Raw genomic sequence first — 18100 nt, forward strand, 5'->3', positions numbered from 1 at the left:
TCCGTAATGGATTACGGAATGAACACAAACTCACCTACTTCCATCAACACCCTCCCCAAGTCATTTGCAAACAGGACAGATAATTTAGTATCTGATTCAGATTAATTGCCATGTTTCCTTGGCTTCCTGCTCACCAAGGGCCACTGTGGATTCGAACTCTGAAAAGTTACTCAAGTCAGCTTCGAGGAGCGAACATTCCCCGCAGGAGTCACACTTGGCTCTTCTTGGAGCTGAACCTAGACTTTACCCTGTGAAAAACCTTGTTTGTGATCAAGTTCCTTGGGTCCGTTGTCCCCGACCTCGTCAGCCAGCAGAAGAGGAACATCCGCCGCTCACTGTGCCTGCGGTTCAAGCGCCGGGCGATGGACATGGGGGTCTCCCCCCTGGCATCTTTCTCATTGACGGAGGCCCCATGGTTGAGCAGGTGGGTTATACAGTCCAGACGGCCCATGGCTGCAGCCACGTGCAGGGCTGTCCTGCCCATGGGGGTTCTGCTGAGACAGTTGGCTCCTGTAAAAAAGACAGCTGGCTGAGGGAGGCTCACCCTCCTGGCCAGGAGCCTCACCTCCAGAATCACATTCCGGAAGAGAAGCTCGGGAGGGGTGAGGCCCTGAAAAGGATGCTTGGGAAAATTAAGAACTGCCCCTGGCCCCAGCACGGAGTAGAAGGGAGGAGGCATCGCTGCACTGTCCCAGCACCCAGCACTGCCTTGCCTCTGGTCTGCCCACAGCACGCTCCTGCTCAAACCCCATTTCTGGCATCCACCACCCTTGGGGGTCATTTTCGAGGTCGTTAGTGCTCTATCTCACCCTACCACCCTAACTCCACCACCCCTCCCTCCAGGCTCCAATTATACCAGGCTTCTATCTTTATGCCTTTAAATACACCCTGCTCCTGCATCCTGCCCCAGGCCTTTTGCACATGCTGTTTCCCTTGGCTAACAGCGCTGTCACCCATTTCTGCCCCCACCCCCGCCACCCCTGGCTAACTCCATTCTTCTTTATCCTGCAATCGCTTCCTCGGGAAAACCTTCCTTGGCCCCCTCCCCATGAATCCCACCCCCCTGTATATGCTCAGTAGACATTCTACGTCTTCAGAACATGCCGTGCACGACTGACCGTGGAATTAATTATCTGTAATAATTTGCTGACTTCCCTTCATAAACGCCACGAAGGCAGAAAACACACTTGTTTTCACCCCCGGCACGTAGCGCGATGCCTGGAGAAGACAGGCGCTCAGGAAATGACAGACGACGGGTGGCCTGACTCACGGACAGATTTCACTTCGATTGAATTCCTCACTGCCTCCCGCAGATGGATGGGCTAATGACAGGTGTCCAATACGGACTTGTTGAATTGAATCAAATTCTGGGTAACAAATATCATGACACGGAAAACAAGGCAATTCAATTACAAGCAGCTGACATTTCTGTAGCCAGTTTTTATGAGCTATGGCTGGTCGGTGAGGTAACATTTTAAATAGGTTCTCATAACGCCCAGCCTCAGTCTCGGCAAGGCTTTGAGGTGGCTGTGTGCAAAGGACAGAAAACTTTGCAAAGCTGTCTGTAATGTTTTAACTGGTGCTTTCAAATACATCACAGTTCCATCAGAGTGAAAATGACTTTTTATGAGCTTAAAGGACTGCTGGTCTGTGAACAGCCCATATTTCATCCCACAACAGGCGGCGTGCAGAAAGCAGTGGAGGAAGAAACAGAATAGTCAGGAAAACCTCTACCCACCATGTGAACGCCAGTCCCCCTGCCCCGGCCTCGGCCTCGGGCATGCCTCCACCTTGCTTCATGGCAGCGGGGGAGGGGCAAAGACGAGGCGGAGAGGCGGGGGTCAAGGCCGCGGGCCGGAAAGGTTCTGATCTGAAGGCAAGTTGATAGGGGAGACCCTCGGATGAGGCCCCCTTCTGGGCCTCAAACCCCTGACCAAACAGTACGTCACATTTTCTTCCTTTTCCCGAGGAAGCCGGTGGCCTGGGCTGTCTGCAGCCATTGTCTATTGTTCTGGAATGGTCGACACCTCAATCAGTGGGCCTCTTTTCCCAAAAATATCCTACATCCAGGGAAGATAAAGTGTGCTCCGGCAGAGTCTCATGCGAGCTCTCACATTCAGAGACAATGCAGGCCAAGGCTTCTATTTCTATCAACAGAGGGGGAGGCAGCTTGCCCTTTGGGGGGGGGTGATGGGAATGGAGATGAGATGAGATGAAAAGAGGGTTTGGGGCAAAGATCGCCTGAGGGAAATAATTCAAAGGGGGGGTGCGGGGGGGGGGAAGGAAACTGGCCAGCCTGCCGCCCCTCCTCCCCAAGAGAACAACGCTGGCTTGGGGCTAAACCCCTCAGACCGTTAGAGAAACCCAACGTCAGGTGAGGCAGAAACAACAGGGAGTTTAGGAACGTCTCCAGCAGTGTGTCTGCTTGGACCCAAGAGGCCGGGAAGCTCTTTTGGCTACTCCGTGAATTAGTGTCTGAAAGTTCCGTCTCCCACAACAGAGAGAATCTTCTGGAGACCTGGCCAAGAGGACAACAGCCTTCACTCAGTATGTCATAAGACCCCTACAGACAGAGAGCCAGTGGCCCACGGGGACCGTGACTGGTGGTTGACACAACTTGGGTTCAGGACACCATTGCTGAAGGGCCCAGGAAGACAAGCCACCTTGTCCTCCCTACCCGCAGAAGACCCCACCTTGTGAACATATGCAGCCGTCTCAGAATTACCATGTTCTAGAAGATACTGCACAGCATCCGAGTGGCCTCTATGAGAGGCGATGTACAGGGCCACGAAGGCTCTCTGGGCTATCCAGTCCTTCCACTGCTTGTGTCCCAAATGCTGCGAATTTGCGGTTCGGTAGAGACTGTCTTCATCAACACCAAGGCAAGAGAGCTGGGCGGGACACAGGGGTTCCACAGTGAGTCTGAGTTGTTTCAAAAGTGCGGCTACACCTGGCTGGCGGGTGCCTGGACCCTCCCGAGGGGAAGTTTGCTCGAAGGCCGAGTTAAGGTTCATGATGGGAACAGAGGGGGCAAACCCTAACTGAGAAGCTGGAATACACCCAGGGGAAGACACTGTTGACCGAGCCCTATACATGTCCAGGGAATACGCATTTACCATCAGGCAGGCTGGGGAGGCAGGAAATTCTTCCTGTCGGTGTTTTGAAGAGAGAAAATAGCTTTTCTGGGTGTCCAGAGGAAGGTGGTTGTGGCCATTAAGGAAGACACCAGACGACACGAAGTGGCCTCCCCGGAGGGGAGTGCGCTTCTCTGGAGACCTGACGAACTCTGGCCTTCCGGTCTATTTTCGGGCCCATTGTTTCCGTTAACTTTTGGAACACTCCGAACTCCACTCACGGATGAAAAATAGCCCCATAACATAATCATCTCGTGGTGAAGTGAGGCCCTGAGCACGAGAGGAAGGCTGCGGGCTCCAGCAGAGAGGAACTCCATCCCAGATGCGGGGTATCCGGTGTGGGGGCGGCAGTGGGGGGAGGCAGAGCCCCAGAGTGTGGGAGACAGGAGGGAATCCCCAGGTTCAGAGCAAAAGCCAGGAAACCCATCGGGACTGAGTCCTTGGTGGCAGAGGGGAGGCAGAAGGCCAGGAGCAGGACAACATCAGGGAAGGACCTGGAAGAGGATGAGCGAGGGCTGGGATGGGCCCCACCCCTCCTTCTAAGGCTCCCGCACACTGGTAGGAGGTTGCCGCAGTCAGTCATGCCCTGCCTCCCCAGAGACCACCCACCTCTCCCAGACCTGATCCCTGCAGCCCTCCTGCAACCAGCCTTTCCTGATCCCTTTTCTGGCTGGAAGTCAACTCTCTCCCCACACGCTCATAGCCTTTCATCCAAACGTACTTTCTAGAAGGAACATACACTTGCCCCCTCAGCGCTCCCAGCCCCCACCGCCTTCTCTGTTGGGCAGATGTTCTGGTTTCCTCCTCCCTTCTCCCCGCTGCCCACCCCAGAGCTCAGCTGAGAGCCAAGCCCAAGGCACGGCGAAGAGTAGACACTTGCTGTGTATTGAGTAGCGTGTGGCCTTTCCGCCTTAGGGGAGGGGCAGACCCCCATTAGGACTTTTGCCCCATCAGATGCTCTAGACTGTGCAATTTCCCAGTTATCCGGAGCTCTTCACCCACCCTTAAGTCCAGTTTTCAACTTTACAGAATAGACGTGTGAATAGAAAACGCACCTGTCCTGGTTCCTTCTCCTTTGGTGTCTGTGGGGGGAGGTGAGGGGGTTATAAGTGAGCGCTGTGAAACAGCAAACCCAAGAGGGAGTGGAAACTCTCAATATGGTATTTGATCATTATGACACGAGTCCTAGTTCTCTTTTTTCCTACTCTGAAACTTTTACTCAAATATTCACGTGAAAGACTGAACTCCCCTCCCACACACACACACACACACACAGACACAGTTTACGGTTGCTTCATGAAGTATAATATCCATTTAGAGAAGCATAAAAGCACCTTACTGGGATCGCCTTCCACAGCCGCCAAAACCAGTTCCGTCCATCCATCATAATGCCAGATACATAATGAAATAATTCCACCAGGAACAACATCATGGAACTTCAGCGTGGTATCATCCATCAAAACTCCTACAGGGAATAATTTTTTCTTCAAAAAAAATGGGCATTAAAGATTAACTATTACACTGGTTATCTTAAGAGATGATCTGACCTTGGGTATCACAAAGATCATTTGAAAACCTTGACCACTAATCTCATTTGACGACTTCACACGAGACTGCGTGTGGTCGGGAGTGCTTTTTAGAAAATTAATTTGGCTCGGCTCAAAGAAAAGCCAACCCCCCCCCCAAAAAAAGGCAACAATTTCTAAAATTCCGTAATTATAACTATTTCTATGGCAAAAAAAAAAATACATGCGTCAGTAAGGTTATTTTATGAGGGAAACTCTATAAATAGGACTACTCCAAGTTACTGTCCGTTACATGACAGACGCAGCACAATGGACCTACGTGCGTCATACGTGAAGCTGAAATACTAGCGTCTGGTTAATGTTGTCAACAGTTGGCGAAAGATGTAACAATGGCTGAACTTTGTTGTGTCTTTCAAACGATGCTCAATGGCATCGCTTTTTTTCAAGCTTGGCACTTTCGACATTTTAGACCCATCCTTCTCTGAGGGGCGGGGGGGGCGCCCTGGGCACTGCAGAGCGTTAGCAGCGCCCCTTGCCTCTACCCGCCCAATGCCGGTGGCACTCTCACCTAGTTGGGACCATCCAAAAGGTCTCCAGAAGTTGCCAAATGGCCCCTGGGGGACAAAAGGGCCCCAGTTAAGCATTTACGGTCATGTAAGAATTGTAACGTTGCCATTCACCATGATTTGGACTCAGGACGTTGGAACTCCTTTGGGTCACACCCAGAACAATCCTCCGCTCGTATGAGACAATGGGGTGAGTGGATCTACTCACACTTCACAAGCTCAGACCCTTTGGGAAAGACCACCGGAACAACAGAATATAGAAGAGGACTCTAGAACATTTTAAGCAAAGGTGTCTTTAGTTTACCTTGTTAAAGACACGCACGTTTCCTCACACAGCCACCTGTAATCTTGCTTAGGGGATAACATCATAATTGCTTTTCTCTACAAGTGTTGCCGTGAGTGTAAAGTCTCGACTCTGCAAAGTCGGGTTATCACTTATTCCGAGTGGAATTCATGAGCTCTTGGGATTCACAATGGAGGGATTCCTAAGTGGCTGTCCCAAGCACCTACACTCTTCAGTCCTCATGACAAACCAGGTCTGTCATCTCCGTCTGCTGGTGAGCAAACCGAGGCTCCCGTCACTAGGAAATAGCAAAACCAGGGCTCCAACCAGAGCTGCCTTCCCTCCAGTGCCACGCATGGGTCGCTCTAGGCTCCGTCGGCCCCCTTTGGTGGTTACGAGAAACTTCGGTGGGTGTAAACAGGGAATAGCGATTAGCAAATTTGTTAATTAGGGTCTTATTTGTGGTTCTAACACAAGGATAATCAGTAATTAGTCTTCAGTAAGACAACTTGACTTCCTAACAACTTTGAAAAAAATTGAGTAAAGCTGTGTTTCCCTAAGAAAGACAAGAGTGCAATTCACGCATGCTGAACCGCTCTTCGAGAAATCAGAGCACATTCTCTCTTTACAAGCAGGCAGCAACTGCCTTCGGCTTAGACAAATACTAATTATCACCAGCTAAATAAATTATTAGAGTCGACAACAGACGTGGAAGATCGCCCCTCGTCCATGAATTTGCTCACCCCTTTTAGATTTGTGTCTCTCAAGGTTTTCACGCACACATTATCTCACGTGATCCTCCCTGGCAACCTTTAGGTGGGTGAAGCGGCATCTGCAGGTTATTTACAAGCAGGAACCCAGATTTTCTTTTCTCAATGTAGTCGTACCTTCTTTCTTTCTTTTTGGTTTGCTGTCAACAAGAAGGGTTGCAACCGCAGGAGAGGTCAAGCTTCTGCCAGTTGCTAAGTGCTTGCTGAGTGATAGGATTGTGACATCAGTAGAAGTCACCAGGTGTCTTCTGTTGCCTCTTAGCTCTCTTGAATTTATGGCTCAGCAGAGCTCATCAGGGGAAATAAATGAACAGAAGGGGTGCCAGTCATGTGTAGTTCAGGATACATAATTTTCGCATTACTTGTTTTGAAATACTCTGCCCTTCAGCAGCTCACCTCGTGTGGACGTGTTACGTACACATTGCATTTGAGATCTATACTTCTTTCCACATAAAGCCTCAGAAATGCCCCAGAGTGTCCTCCCAACACTCGTACAGCAAACTAAGGACGTCCCAGAAGGCGCTTCACCCACGTCAAAGAGAGCGAAGGACGGTGTTCTGGCCTTCGGTGTATGTTTCGAGTTTCCCGAGGCATCCCCGTCTAGAGGGGACATGGCACTGAGAATTCTAGAGCCCGAAGGCTCTGTGTTCCAGTTTAGGAAACGGAGCCCCGGAAGGGCAGTGTCTGGGGGCACGGCGGTTGTGGAGACAGGCTGCTCGCAGATCTCTGCCTGTCCCCACCGCGGCCCGGCCCTGCAGTACGGCTGCAGTGTCTGCAGTACCGCTGTTCGCGTCGTCTGTGCAGCAGCCTACAGAATGTGTTATGCCTCCGTTTTCTTGAAGTATTTTTGTGTTGATTTCAACCGGGTGGGGAGATGATGGAGCCCAGGGGCTTTGATCCTATTCTCATATCCTAAATATTGTAGGGATCGGGACAGGGACAGCCAGGTCCTCAGGCTGAGGGAAGGAGATGGATGGTTGGAGAGATGGGGCTCTAGAACCCTTGCCCTCCCCTTGGTGCGACCCACATGGGATCTGTCCGGATAGGGGGCCCTGGGATTCTGATTTCACCACAGTGAGCTTTGGGTGCTGGGTTCTGATTCCAACTTGGTTAGTTTTGAGCTCCTGACGTGGACAAGGACACAGCTTGAGATTCGGGGTTCTGATACAGACTGGGTTAGTGCCAGTATTTGGGGTTCAAACGTGGGTAGGGCTTGCTTTGAGATTTGGGGTACTGACGAGGGCAGAGTTTGCTCTGGATGTGGGGTTCTGATGAAGGCAAAGTTTGCTTTCTGTTCGGGGGTCCTGGTATGGGAAGGGTCTATTCTGGGATGTGGAGTCCTTGCATGGGCAGGACTTGTTTTGGGATTTGGGGTTCTACCGTACCTCTGGTACTGTAGCTGGGTACTGTAGCTACCAAGGGTAAAGAATCCTTTAGGTCAGCCCTTGGGAATAGGGGGTCTTGGTGGCGACAGGTTCTGCTCTAAGATTTGGGGTCCTGAGATGGGCAAGGTTTGGTCTAGAGCTTGGGGTTCTGGTGTGGATAAGGTTGGCTGAGGGATTTGGGGTGCAAATACAAGCAGAGCTTGCTTGAAGTTTGGGGGTCCTCACATAGGCAAGGCTTGCTTTGACTTCTGGCTTCCTTACATGGATATGGTTGGCTTAAACACAGTTTCCATGAGATTTGGGGTTCAGATATGGGTATGTTCAGCATGAGTTTTGGGCAGAGTATGTCTCATGCTTTGGAGACCTTATGAGGTTATTTTGCTTGGGACTGGTGTTCTGCTGTGGTCATGGCGAGCTTGGGAACTGGCTTTCAGATGTGGGAAAAGTTCATTTTGGGTTCTGGCATCCTCATACAGACAGAGATGGCCAATGGATTGGGGTTTGGATGCACAAGCAGCTAGTTAGAGACTGGGGGCTCAGAATTGGGCTTGTCTGCTCTGGGACTTAGGGTCATGATCTGGGTAGAATCTGCTTTGGGATTCAGGTTTCCGTTGCAAGCAGGGGTAGCTTGGGGAATTTATTTGGGTTCAAACATGGGCGTGGTTTGCATAGAGATATGGGATCCTGGGGTGGGCAGTTTATTTCCGGTGTTAGTGTCCTTCGGTGGACATGGTTGCTAGAGGACTCAGGGTTCTGAGGGTCGCATGGTCGGCCTGCGCATCTGGGATTCAGTCTTGGCCAAGTTTGTTCTTGGTTTGGGGTCCCGAAGTGGGCAGAATGTGTTCTGAGCTGCAGCGTCCTTGTATGGACATGGCTGCCGGAGGGTCAGGGTTCTGAGGTAGTCATGGTTAGCCTGGAGATTTGGGGTTGTCTTGGGCAGGTATGTTCTGGGTTTGGGGGTCCTGAGGTGAGCAGCATTTGTTTCAGACTTTAGTGTCCTTCCATGGACATAGTTCCCGGAGGATCTGGGGTTCTGGGGTCATAGTTACCCTGAAGATTTGGGGTTTAGTCCTAGGTAGGTTTGCTCTGGGTTTGGGGGTCCGGAAGTGGGAACAGTTTGTTCTGAGCTTTAGCAGTCCCGTGTAGACACAGTTGCCAGAGGATCTGGGGTTCTGAGGTAGTCGTCATTACCCTGGAGATTTGGGGTTCAGTCTTGGGCACAGTTTGCTTCAACTTTGGCATCCTTGTGTGGACATGGCTGGCTGGAGGACTGGGAGGGTTAGGAGTCCAACATGGGGATTGGGAAGTTTGCTTTGAGTTTGGGGTCCTGCCATGTGAAGGTTTGCCTTAGATTGTAGGGTCCCACTGAGGACAGGCTTTGTTTCAGGCTTCTTGTCTTGGCTCTGAGATTTGGGTCCCTGATAAAGACATGGGCGGCCTGAGGGTCTGGGAGGTCTTGCTAAGGGAGCAGTACCTTTGCTGAGATCTGGGGTCATGGGGATATGGACAGGATCTGCTCCGGGTTGGCAGGTCTGACTAGGCAGCTTGCTTTGGGACCAGAGTCCTGTCACAGGAGGGATTTGTTTGTGGATTAGGGTCTTGCTTTGGACAGGGTCTGCCCTGAGATTTGAGGTCTAATGTGAACCCGGTTTGTCGGCATTGGGAAGTCCTTGCGTGGCCAGGGCTGGCTTTTCCGTCTGGGGATTCCAGGGGTTGGGGTGGGGTTTGTTCTGACACCTGGGCGGGGGGCGGGCTCACGTGGGCAGGCATCCCTTCCGGGACTGCAGGTTCAGAGGGGACAGGGCGCCCCGGTGGAGGCGGTACACGTGGAGAGGGAAGGGGTGGGCAGGGGTCACCTTGGTCCAGGTACTGGAGCCGCTGCAGGTCCAAGGGGATGCCGACTGTGAGGTCCAGCTCCTCCTTGAGTTCCCGCACCGTCATGTCGCTGCGGCATTTTGTCACTTGGAACATCTCCCTGGTCTCCTCCAGCAGCACCCGCATGACAAAGGTTTCTGGGGAGGCGTCTGGGGTCAAGTCAAGAACCAGGCTCCCGGCCTCCTGGGCCCCGACGCTGCTCGGGCCAGGGGCGTGGCCCGGGGGCTGCGCGGGGAGGGGCCACAGGCCCGCCAAGCCCGCCCCCCGTCCGCCCCGCCGGTAGGCTGCAGGGTCGGGGCCCAGGGCATTCCCCAGCGGCGCCCCTGCCCGCGCTCCGCCGCTGCCCGCCGCGCCCGCTGCCGCCCGCCGCATGGCCCCCGGCCGCACGGCCCCCCGCCCGGCCACCCGCGTCACCGCGGCCCCACCCACGACCCCTCGCCCGGCAGAGACCCCCGGACTGCCCCGGGGCTCCAGATGGCCGGGGGCGCGGAGGGCGACGGTGGCGGAGTGATTGAGCTCCCCCCCTCCCGGAGGCCGGGTCCCCAGGCCCTTCTCGCAGCCTCCAAACTGCTCTCCAGGTCACTAACGGTAACCTGGCCGTGGTGAGGACACCGAGCTCCTTCAGTCCTTCAGTCCTCAGGCCCGTTGGCAAAACACTCCTTGCATAATTCAGGGCCTACGGCCTGGAGTAACGCCCTAAATCCTCCTGGCAAGCCTCGTCTACAGAGCCGTCAAGTGCAGTCTGTAGCCCTGCTTAACAACCCTATTTCTTTTTTTTTTTTTTAATGATTTTTTTATTATATTGTGTTAGTCACCATACAGTACATCCCCGGATTCCGATGTAAAGTTCGATGCTTCATTAGTTGCGTATAACACCCAGTGCAATACGTGCCCTCCTTACTACCCATCACCGGTCTATCCCATTTCTGGCACCAATGAAAAACCCCACGGAGCTGGGTCCGGCGCTCAGGCCGCTCTGGGAGCGGGAGCCGGGCCTTCGAGCCTTCGTGAGGGTCTGCAGAGCCCCCTGAAAACCCATCAGTTCTGAAAATGCTCTCGAATTCTCCCGGGGAGAAAGGTGCTGATGAAAACACTCAGCAAGGGGGAAACGCCCACTTGGCGCAAGGCTGAGATGGCTCCATTGTTTAGATGCCTTTCAAGGGGGCTCCACCTGTGAGAAACCCATCTCGTGCTTTTCCAGTAATTCACCCAAGAGCAGGCAGAGCGTTCAAGTACACAGGAAGCTTACGTGTGATCAAATCACAAACACTCCGTGCCCCACACCTAGGAACAATTAATACACAAAGAGCTGAAGTGATGGGGGAAGGAGCATCACCTCAGAAAAATCTCAGTTGTTACAAAAGAAGAATAAAATGAGAGCCTTAAACATACTTTTTGCAAAGAAATTATAGTCATAAAAAAAAAACCCTTTTCATTGGAAAGGCATTCATATTAAGTTATAGACCATTTTTAGTGTATGAACTGAACTTTTCAAGGTTGGATTATTTACCAAAGAGTCTCTACAAATCTCTACAAGCACATTTGACTCAGCTTGCAAATTCTACACATCACAACACAAACGGAGGTTATTTTTTTTTCCCTTAATGGAAAACGAAGCTCTGCACGGAACACGAAATTTCAGGTGAATAATTCTACTTGCTGCCAGATCGACAGATTTTAACAATATGACAATCTCAATTTCTAGACAATAAAAAAAAACTGTTACTGAAGCAAAATAGTATCTCCATCTATTTACTTTGGGCAAGTATTAAACACAAGATGGATTGATTTTTGTTTCTCTTAATATGTAGCCTCCACAATTGATTTGCTCACGCTCTCCTGGAGTTGCCCAAATGCTACCCTGGGTTACAATTTGAAATTCTCACACATGTACCTTATTTTCTTTGGCACTGTATAGATTCCTTCCTTTCTTTTTAAAGAATCAGCTCAGTGGGATTTGGGGGAGGGGGACAACATCCTGTATACCAGGAAATTCAATATATAGCTCCAGAAATTTTATTTTTAAAAAAGGGAGAAAGAAAAGACAAGACAGACAAGAAAAAGATCCAAGGGAAGAATGGCGACAGCAACATGGCCTTTGCAGCCAGCTCTTGAACCCCAGATGGGCTACTCCTTCCTTCCTTCACGCCTGCTTTCAAGATTAAAAATAGAAGAAAAATAACATGAGCCTACACGTTATACAGGATTTAATGAAATGTTTATAGAATCTCAAATTATTCATGAAAACCCCGTTTAAGTTCTAAAGCACCTTAGTCCAAATTTTAAAAGCATGAAATCTAAATTCAGTGTACTTAAGTCAATTTGAAGAGTGTCATAATTTAACCCCCCAAATCCCTGGCAAATATATGGACTGATCAGAACTGTGGGTTCCTAGCCGCTGTTAAAGATCCCAAAGCATTAGGTATAAAGTCAATAGCCACGCATCTCAATGATCAATTTCCCTCCCGCGTTCTTAAACGTAGGATAATAAATCCATGTAAGAATGAAAAATCTTTCTACTTTACGCCTCTGTCAGAGGCCAGTACGTATCTTTATGGATACAGTTACCGCAAGAAGGGGAGGGATAAGTGCCTGAGGAAAAGTTCCAAGTACAGTTTATACAAAAGTACAATATTAGAAAGACTGCCATAAATCATTCTTTAGTAGATTTCCTTAACTATCACATTTTTCAAAAGTAAACAAATTGGGCTATATTTGCAGCAACTCAAAGTGAAGCATAAATTTAAATGATGTATTTGTTCTGTTCACTGATAGGAGGCTAATATTACGTTAATATATTTTCTTCCTGTCAAGAGTTTACATATGTACATTATTTCAGTTAAAAATAAAATGTAATACCATAAACTATATTTTACAGGAAAGCATGAGGGAAGCCAAATATGCAAGTCTCTTAAAGACTTAAAAGCTTCTAATAAACTACTTTATTTTGGGAGGACGGGGGCTTTAAATAATGGAGTCAGTCTGTCATGGAGAAGGCGACCTGATGCTGCGGAGACCCCCGTGCCCGCTCCCACCCGGTTCTACACCCTTGTCACAGGCTTCCCCATCGGCAGGCAGGGGAGCAGAAGGGTGGTGCCCATCCCAGGTGCGGTCCCTGGGGCTGCGCGAGGGAAACGGGTCATGTGAGTGCCGGCCCTCAAAGTTTCAGAAATCTTTCCTCCCTCGGAAGGTGTGGCACAGCAGACCCCTGACAAGCGGGGGCGAGCGGTGTGTGCCCACGGGCGGCGTGACCGGAGTGCGCGGGATCCCAGGGCGGTTAATTCCGTTCGGCGGGCACAGGCGTGTCTGCGGCGCTCCGCCGCTTTGGCTCCAGGCTGGCAAAAAAGGACACATCCGGGTCCCGGTCTGACTGCAGAGCCAGGACGGTCTCTTCAACGACTTGAAGATGAGGGTTACCGGCATTTCTCAAATACGCTAAAGAGAGAAAACAGTTTGGCTCACACACGCCATGAACATACTCGAACGTTAGGGGTTTCTTAAACCACACCTCAGGACAATAAATCACTCTTTACAGAATAATCACAGACAGAAGGCCTTCACGATGATAACATGCTTGCATTCATCAGAGGAACTTCCTAAACGCCAAAGATGGACTCCCAAGAACAGGTATGCATAATTTTTTCAATTATAAAAACGTTCCCTGTCCTCTTTCCTGCCCTCCAATACGAAGAACTGCGGGTGTGTGGAGGAAAGGAAGGGGAGCAGGTGGCTGGCGGGGCGGGGCTGGGAGCGAAGCGGGAAGCCAGGCTGGAAGGTGTCGGCTCCTCACGTGGTGGAGGTGGAATGTGCCGTCCAAGGGACGCAATCTTACATTATGTCCTGCTCAGGTCGAAGTAATATCCTCCAAACCTCACCGTAATTAAGGCTTACGTTTGCTGCCTTTCATAATCTCTCTGTTACAAAAGCGTCCCCCATTTCTAGAAGACTGTGTGAGTTCTGTATTTTAGCATGAAGCTCATTAAATGTGAAAACTCAACCGCCATTTTATAAAGAACACACTCTTCTGCGTAAAAGTTAATACATCAATTTATACAGTGAGTTTGAAGCAGGCGAGCACACGACTTCCTAAAGAGGAAGTCTAGGTGCTCCCGGGTGAACTTTAAAATCTGTAAGTTCAGAAGAACGGTCCACATACCCTTTTCCAACAGCGTCTGACGTAGAGCTTTGGCCAGCAGAACCCTCACATTTGGCACAGGATCCGAGGCAAGGCTTAAGAGGCTGGGGAGCAAGTGTTCCACAAACTGGTCCACGGGGATGCACTCGTTGCTCACCACCGCCTGCGGCGACAGACAGCCACAGCCACAGAATTGATACTTCTCCACACTGATCGGCGGGTTTCCCCTACAAACATACCCTTCCACAATTCCAAAGATGCGATTTTGGGGTCTGCTGGTCTGAGGAGTGTGTGTGTGTGTGTGTGTGTGTGTCTATATTTTAAAATCTCAACCACTGAATTCGGTTAGAAACACAGTTAACAATTTCTACTTCCTTACCAAGAACTGGGTTATAGGCGGTGTAAAATTTGGTGAAGAAAATAAAGGCTTCTGAGTCAGACAGGCCTAGCTTCAAACCTAACGTGGTCACTTACTAGCTCCATGGCCTGGAATAAGTGGCTTCACCTTCCTGGGCCTTGGTTTCCCCATCTGTATAATGGGGACGTGCTGGGGATGGCAGATCATTTTCGAAAAGAATCTAGCAAAGCGCCCTCCAATGGAGGCTGAGAGCCCTCACCTCTGTTACTCACCACAGCTCGGGTTCTGGGGGCCGGCACCAGGCCTGTGTGGCGCCAGCCCCACCCCAGACTCCAGTGCAGGCCTGGCCCTCTCTGTGAACAAGAGCTGACAAACGCTGCCTCCGTAAGCACCAGCGGCATCTGCACACTGCCACCCCGCTCACAGAGCCCTACGTCTCACAGCTGGCCACGGAAGCCACCATGAGCCCACGTTTACAGGGGAGGAAACTGTGGCCCAGGCTGGTGCTACCCATAGGCTTCCTGGTCAACGAGCACCAGCAGGGGGGCGAGTCCAAGCCGGGTGTGTGGATTCTAAGTCCTGCAGACCTTCCCACGACAGGGCGACAAGAGCAGTGGGCATTCACTAAGTGTTTCCCAGGTGCTGGGCGCATGCGAGGCCAGGCAGAGGCAGCAGCTCATCCCCCCTTGTGGCGTGGACCCTCGTCGGCCCCCAGGTTAGGCTCTCTCCCCAGAGCAGCACTGAAATAACCATCAAGTGACCCCTCCTCTTCCTTTTGTCTGTCTTATCGTGGGTTTTCTAAATCTCTACTAATTCGTGAAAGCGCATACGCATTGATTTTTCCTAAAGAAAATGAGTGGGTGTTTTTTTCCTTTTGTCTCATCATGGATTTTCTACATCTCAGATCAAGAATTAAAAAACAAAAGAAAAGATATCTCATTTACCCTTTCTCCACAAAATGACTGGATTGGCTTCTTCCTTACAGAAGTCTGTGGTGTCGAGCCTGTGGTTTGTGAATATGGCACTTCACTCAGCCACCCACTGCCCTTTTCAAAGCAGACCGCCAAAGTACCCTGTGATGCCCCTCCAGCCCAACAGGGGGCCCTGCTGAGCCCTTTGGTGGGAGAACTGGGTATGAGGGTCAGCTAGAGTCCAATTTCAGCTTTACTGTAATAGTGACGAAGCTGGGTGACGGGTTCATGGAGAGTCCATATTATTCCCTCCACCTTTGCACATGCTTGAAAATGTGCATGGGGGAAAAGTTAAAACTTTTTAAATAACACATTAGCAGGAAAAAAAAACTACTACGGCTTTACACTTCCTGTGTGCTCTTGATCAAGTTACTTAACGTCTCTGGGCTTCAACTGCTTCACCTTAAACAACGGGTCTTAAAGTACATGGATGTGACATGCTTGATACACGGCCGATCTTACCACCGAGGATCAGATGTATGGATGATGAGCAACCTGGCATACAGAGGCATCCAAGAAATGGCAGCCATCAGCCCCCACCAAATCTAACCCACACCACTTCCAGGACACTAAGGGAGAGGGTGACCAGAGATGCTGGACAGGCTGACATGAACTTCACTTCAGAGGGATTCAATAGTCTCTGCCCTAACCTATTGCTCTGCTCTTCACCCCACCTTCCCTCCCAGGCAGCTGGCTGAAGGCAGGTGCAGTGATGACCACAGCTCTGGACCGGGCAGGGCAGAGGCAGGGCTCTGGGCCTCACCCTCACCTCACCAGATCGAAGGTGCTGGGAGAGCAGGAGCTTGTTCACTCTCTGTCTACAGCTTCTAGAACATGCCTGGCACACAGGAGGCATTCAGTCAACATCTATAGTAGGACGAATGCACAGATGGGTTGGGTAACCCTGGGCCAATCATCCTGCCTGACTAGGGCAATCGCAATCTCCTGTGAGATAAAGGGGTTCGGTCCACTGATCCCCAAACTCCCAGCTGGTATTTCAGGGCTGGGATTCTGTGTCTGGTGCATCTGGTATCAGTCCACAGCAACATAAGCCCAGGGGAGACTCCCCCCAGGCCGTGCTAACCTGACAAATGAAAGCGAAAGCTTGCCTTCCAACCCACTTAGCGCAGTGCCGGAACCTTACGATGAGCTCACTGATGAAACTTAACCCCAGTGCACTCTCACTGTTTGAGTAGAACTTCTGCAGAATGGCCACCACCTGTGAAAAATATCAGAGGAACACATTTAAAATGCTGCCATCTACTTGAATTATGAATCCTACTCAACACGGAAACCAGACATTTTTATGCACCTTTAAAATGAAATTTATAAGCAAGGGAGAGAGTAATTTTTGTCATGGTCATCACTGGAACACAGAGAAAAAAAGATGTTCAAATATATGGCAACACACATACACATACTCATCCACGTGAAACCCTTCATAAAAATGAAATTTAAAAAGGGACTGGCATTAGAAAAATACGTTCTTAAGCTTAAGATTCCAAATTTTAGAAAATGGCCCTTTGCATAATAACTAAATCATTACCTTTCAGAACATGTCATTTTTATAAAATTGTAATAGCATCAGAGTACATTAGTAAATCAATATTTTCAAGTGACACCCCCCTCCCCCCGTATTCGGCTGGTATAAGCCCACATAAAACAGGATCAGCTCTTCTACGTTGGAGCTCTTGCTCACTAACTTTTCTACAAAACCATGCTGTCGAGTAAGCCCAATCTGTGTTTAAAAGGAACACTAAGCCACAGTTTGAAGGGTTTCTTATATAAAATGATTTACCTACAATTTCTATCACTGAACCATGCAGCTTAAGAAAAAAGCTATGTTATTTATTGATAAAACTGTAATTTTCAAAATTTAAAAGCTGGTTTCATAGCTATACTGAAAAATCAAAAGCAGAAAATAAAGGAGTTAAAATGGAAGGAACATAAATATTCCTATTTCCGAAAACCACAAACAAACAACAACAAAAAGCCAAGATTCCTTACTAGTTTGAAGGAGATCCACCGGACTTCAGAAACTTTATCTGCACACAACTTTAAAGCAATATGCATTAAGTAATCATAAACATCATTGGGATTATAGAGTTCCAAAATGAGTATCAGCTGTCTGAAATTAAAAAAAAAAAAAAAGAAAAGAAAAAAGAAAGAAATTATTTGGGGGGACAAAAAACACCTTCCTAATTTCTCTGTACTCTCATTTCATCTTACAGATAAAAATAGCCAGGCCGGGAGATGAAGGCAAATCAAGACCCAGCAAGGCTTTCCATCAGTGAGATGCCAAAAGCAGAATGCTGAGTGAAATACCACGCAAAGAAAAGTGGAAAAAAAAATCTCCTTCTTCATCTCACGCACTCAAACAAATCAAACAAAAAGGAAATAAATTAAACTTCGTAAAACAGAGGCTGAGAAATTTATGAATAGGGATAATATTTCAATTTGAGGTTATCGGTTCGAAAGCACATAAAACTTTGAAAATCAGATAAGGTAAAAATAGCCAGGCTCTGAAGTTCCCAGAGACGCCGGCACCGACGCAGGAAAGCTCGGCCGAGCTCGCCGCCGGCGCCGGGCCCCCGGGCAGCGGACGGCGGGCGGCCCCGCGCGAGCCTGCGCTCACACCCGCGCGGTCCGCTTGCAGAGAACCGCGCGCGCCCGCCCTTCGCGCCCAGGGAAGGACAGCGTGCGGGCGACGGCTGGCTGGGGAAACCCGCCACCGGAGCTTCCACTGTCTTCTAAATGGGGATGGAGAGAAGGGTATGAAAATAAATGGCATGACTTCCACGCTGGCAACGAAAGGAAATGAAAAAGAGATTGGAAGGAAGTTAGAACCAGAAACCAGGAGTGCCGGTGAATACTTTCATATCAAAAAGCACTGTTTTCAGAAAAATGATACCAATATCACGGGCAGGGGGAGCACAGAATTCATATCAGCGGCTCTGGCTTCAATAACCACGGCCGAGATGGAAGATAGCCAGAGCTCCGAGATAACGCTGTCGGCGGCGCGAGCCCTGCCGGCCCGGCCCCATCCCCGTCCCCGTGCCCATGCCCGTGTCGGCCCCCCAGTGCCGGTCCCGGGCCC

General features: G+C 50.0%; 2 protein-coding genes across 3 annotated transcripts in view; both read right to left on the reverse strand.

Moving 5' to 3' along the window:
* Window positions 1-208: 208 nt before the first annotated feature.
* On the reverse strand, window positions 209-9911 carry ANKRD60 (ankyrin repeat domain 60). The gene is made up of 4 exons (XM_040637872.1): window positions 9521-9911; window positions 4469-4599; window positions 2726-2891; window positions 209-510 (listed from the first exon to the last, which is right to left on the reverse strand). Exons 1-4 carry the CDS (start codon window positions 9909-9911, stop codon window positions 209-211), a joined length of 990 nt encoding a protein of 329 aa, XP_040493806.1.
* Window positions 9912-11539: 1628 nt separating this feature from the next.
* The window catches only part of LOC103670942 (serine/threonine-protein phosphatase 4 regulatory subunit 1), an 81507-nt gene continuing 74946 nt past the window's right edge, over window positions 11540-18100 (reverse strand). The window contains exons 18-20 of one of the 2 annotated variants that reach the window (XM_040638514.1): window positions 16088-16222; window positions 13696-13837; window positions 11540-12974 (exon numbers count right to left, since the gene is read on the reverse strand). In XM_040638514.1, coding sequence (XP_040494448.1) covers window positions 12817-12974; window positions 13696-13837; window positions 16088-16222 — 435 coding nt within the window. In that variant the 3' untranslated portion in view covers window positions 11540-12816. Of the gene's footprint in view, window positions 12975-13695; window positions 13838-16087; window positions 16223-18100 lie in introns of those variants that run through there. The other variant, XM_040638515.1, reaches the window with a different exon arrangement.

The sequence above is a fragment of the Ursus maritimus genome, unplaced genomic scaffold, assembly GCF_017311325.1.
Source record: "Ursus maritimus isolate PB19 unplaced genomic scaffold, ASM1731132v1 scaffold_22, whole genome shotgun sequence".
Lineage (NCBI taxonomy): Eukaryota > Metazoa > Chordata > Mammalia > Carnivora > Ursidae > Ursus > Ursus maritimus.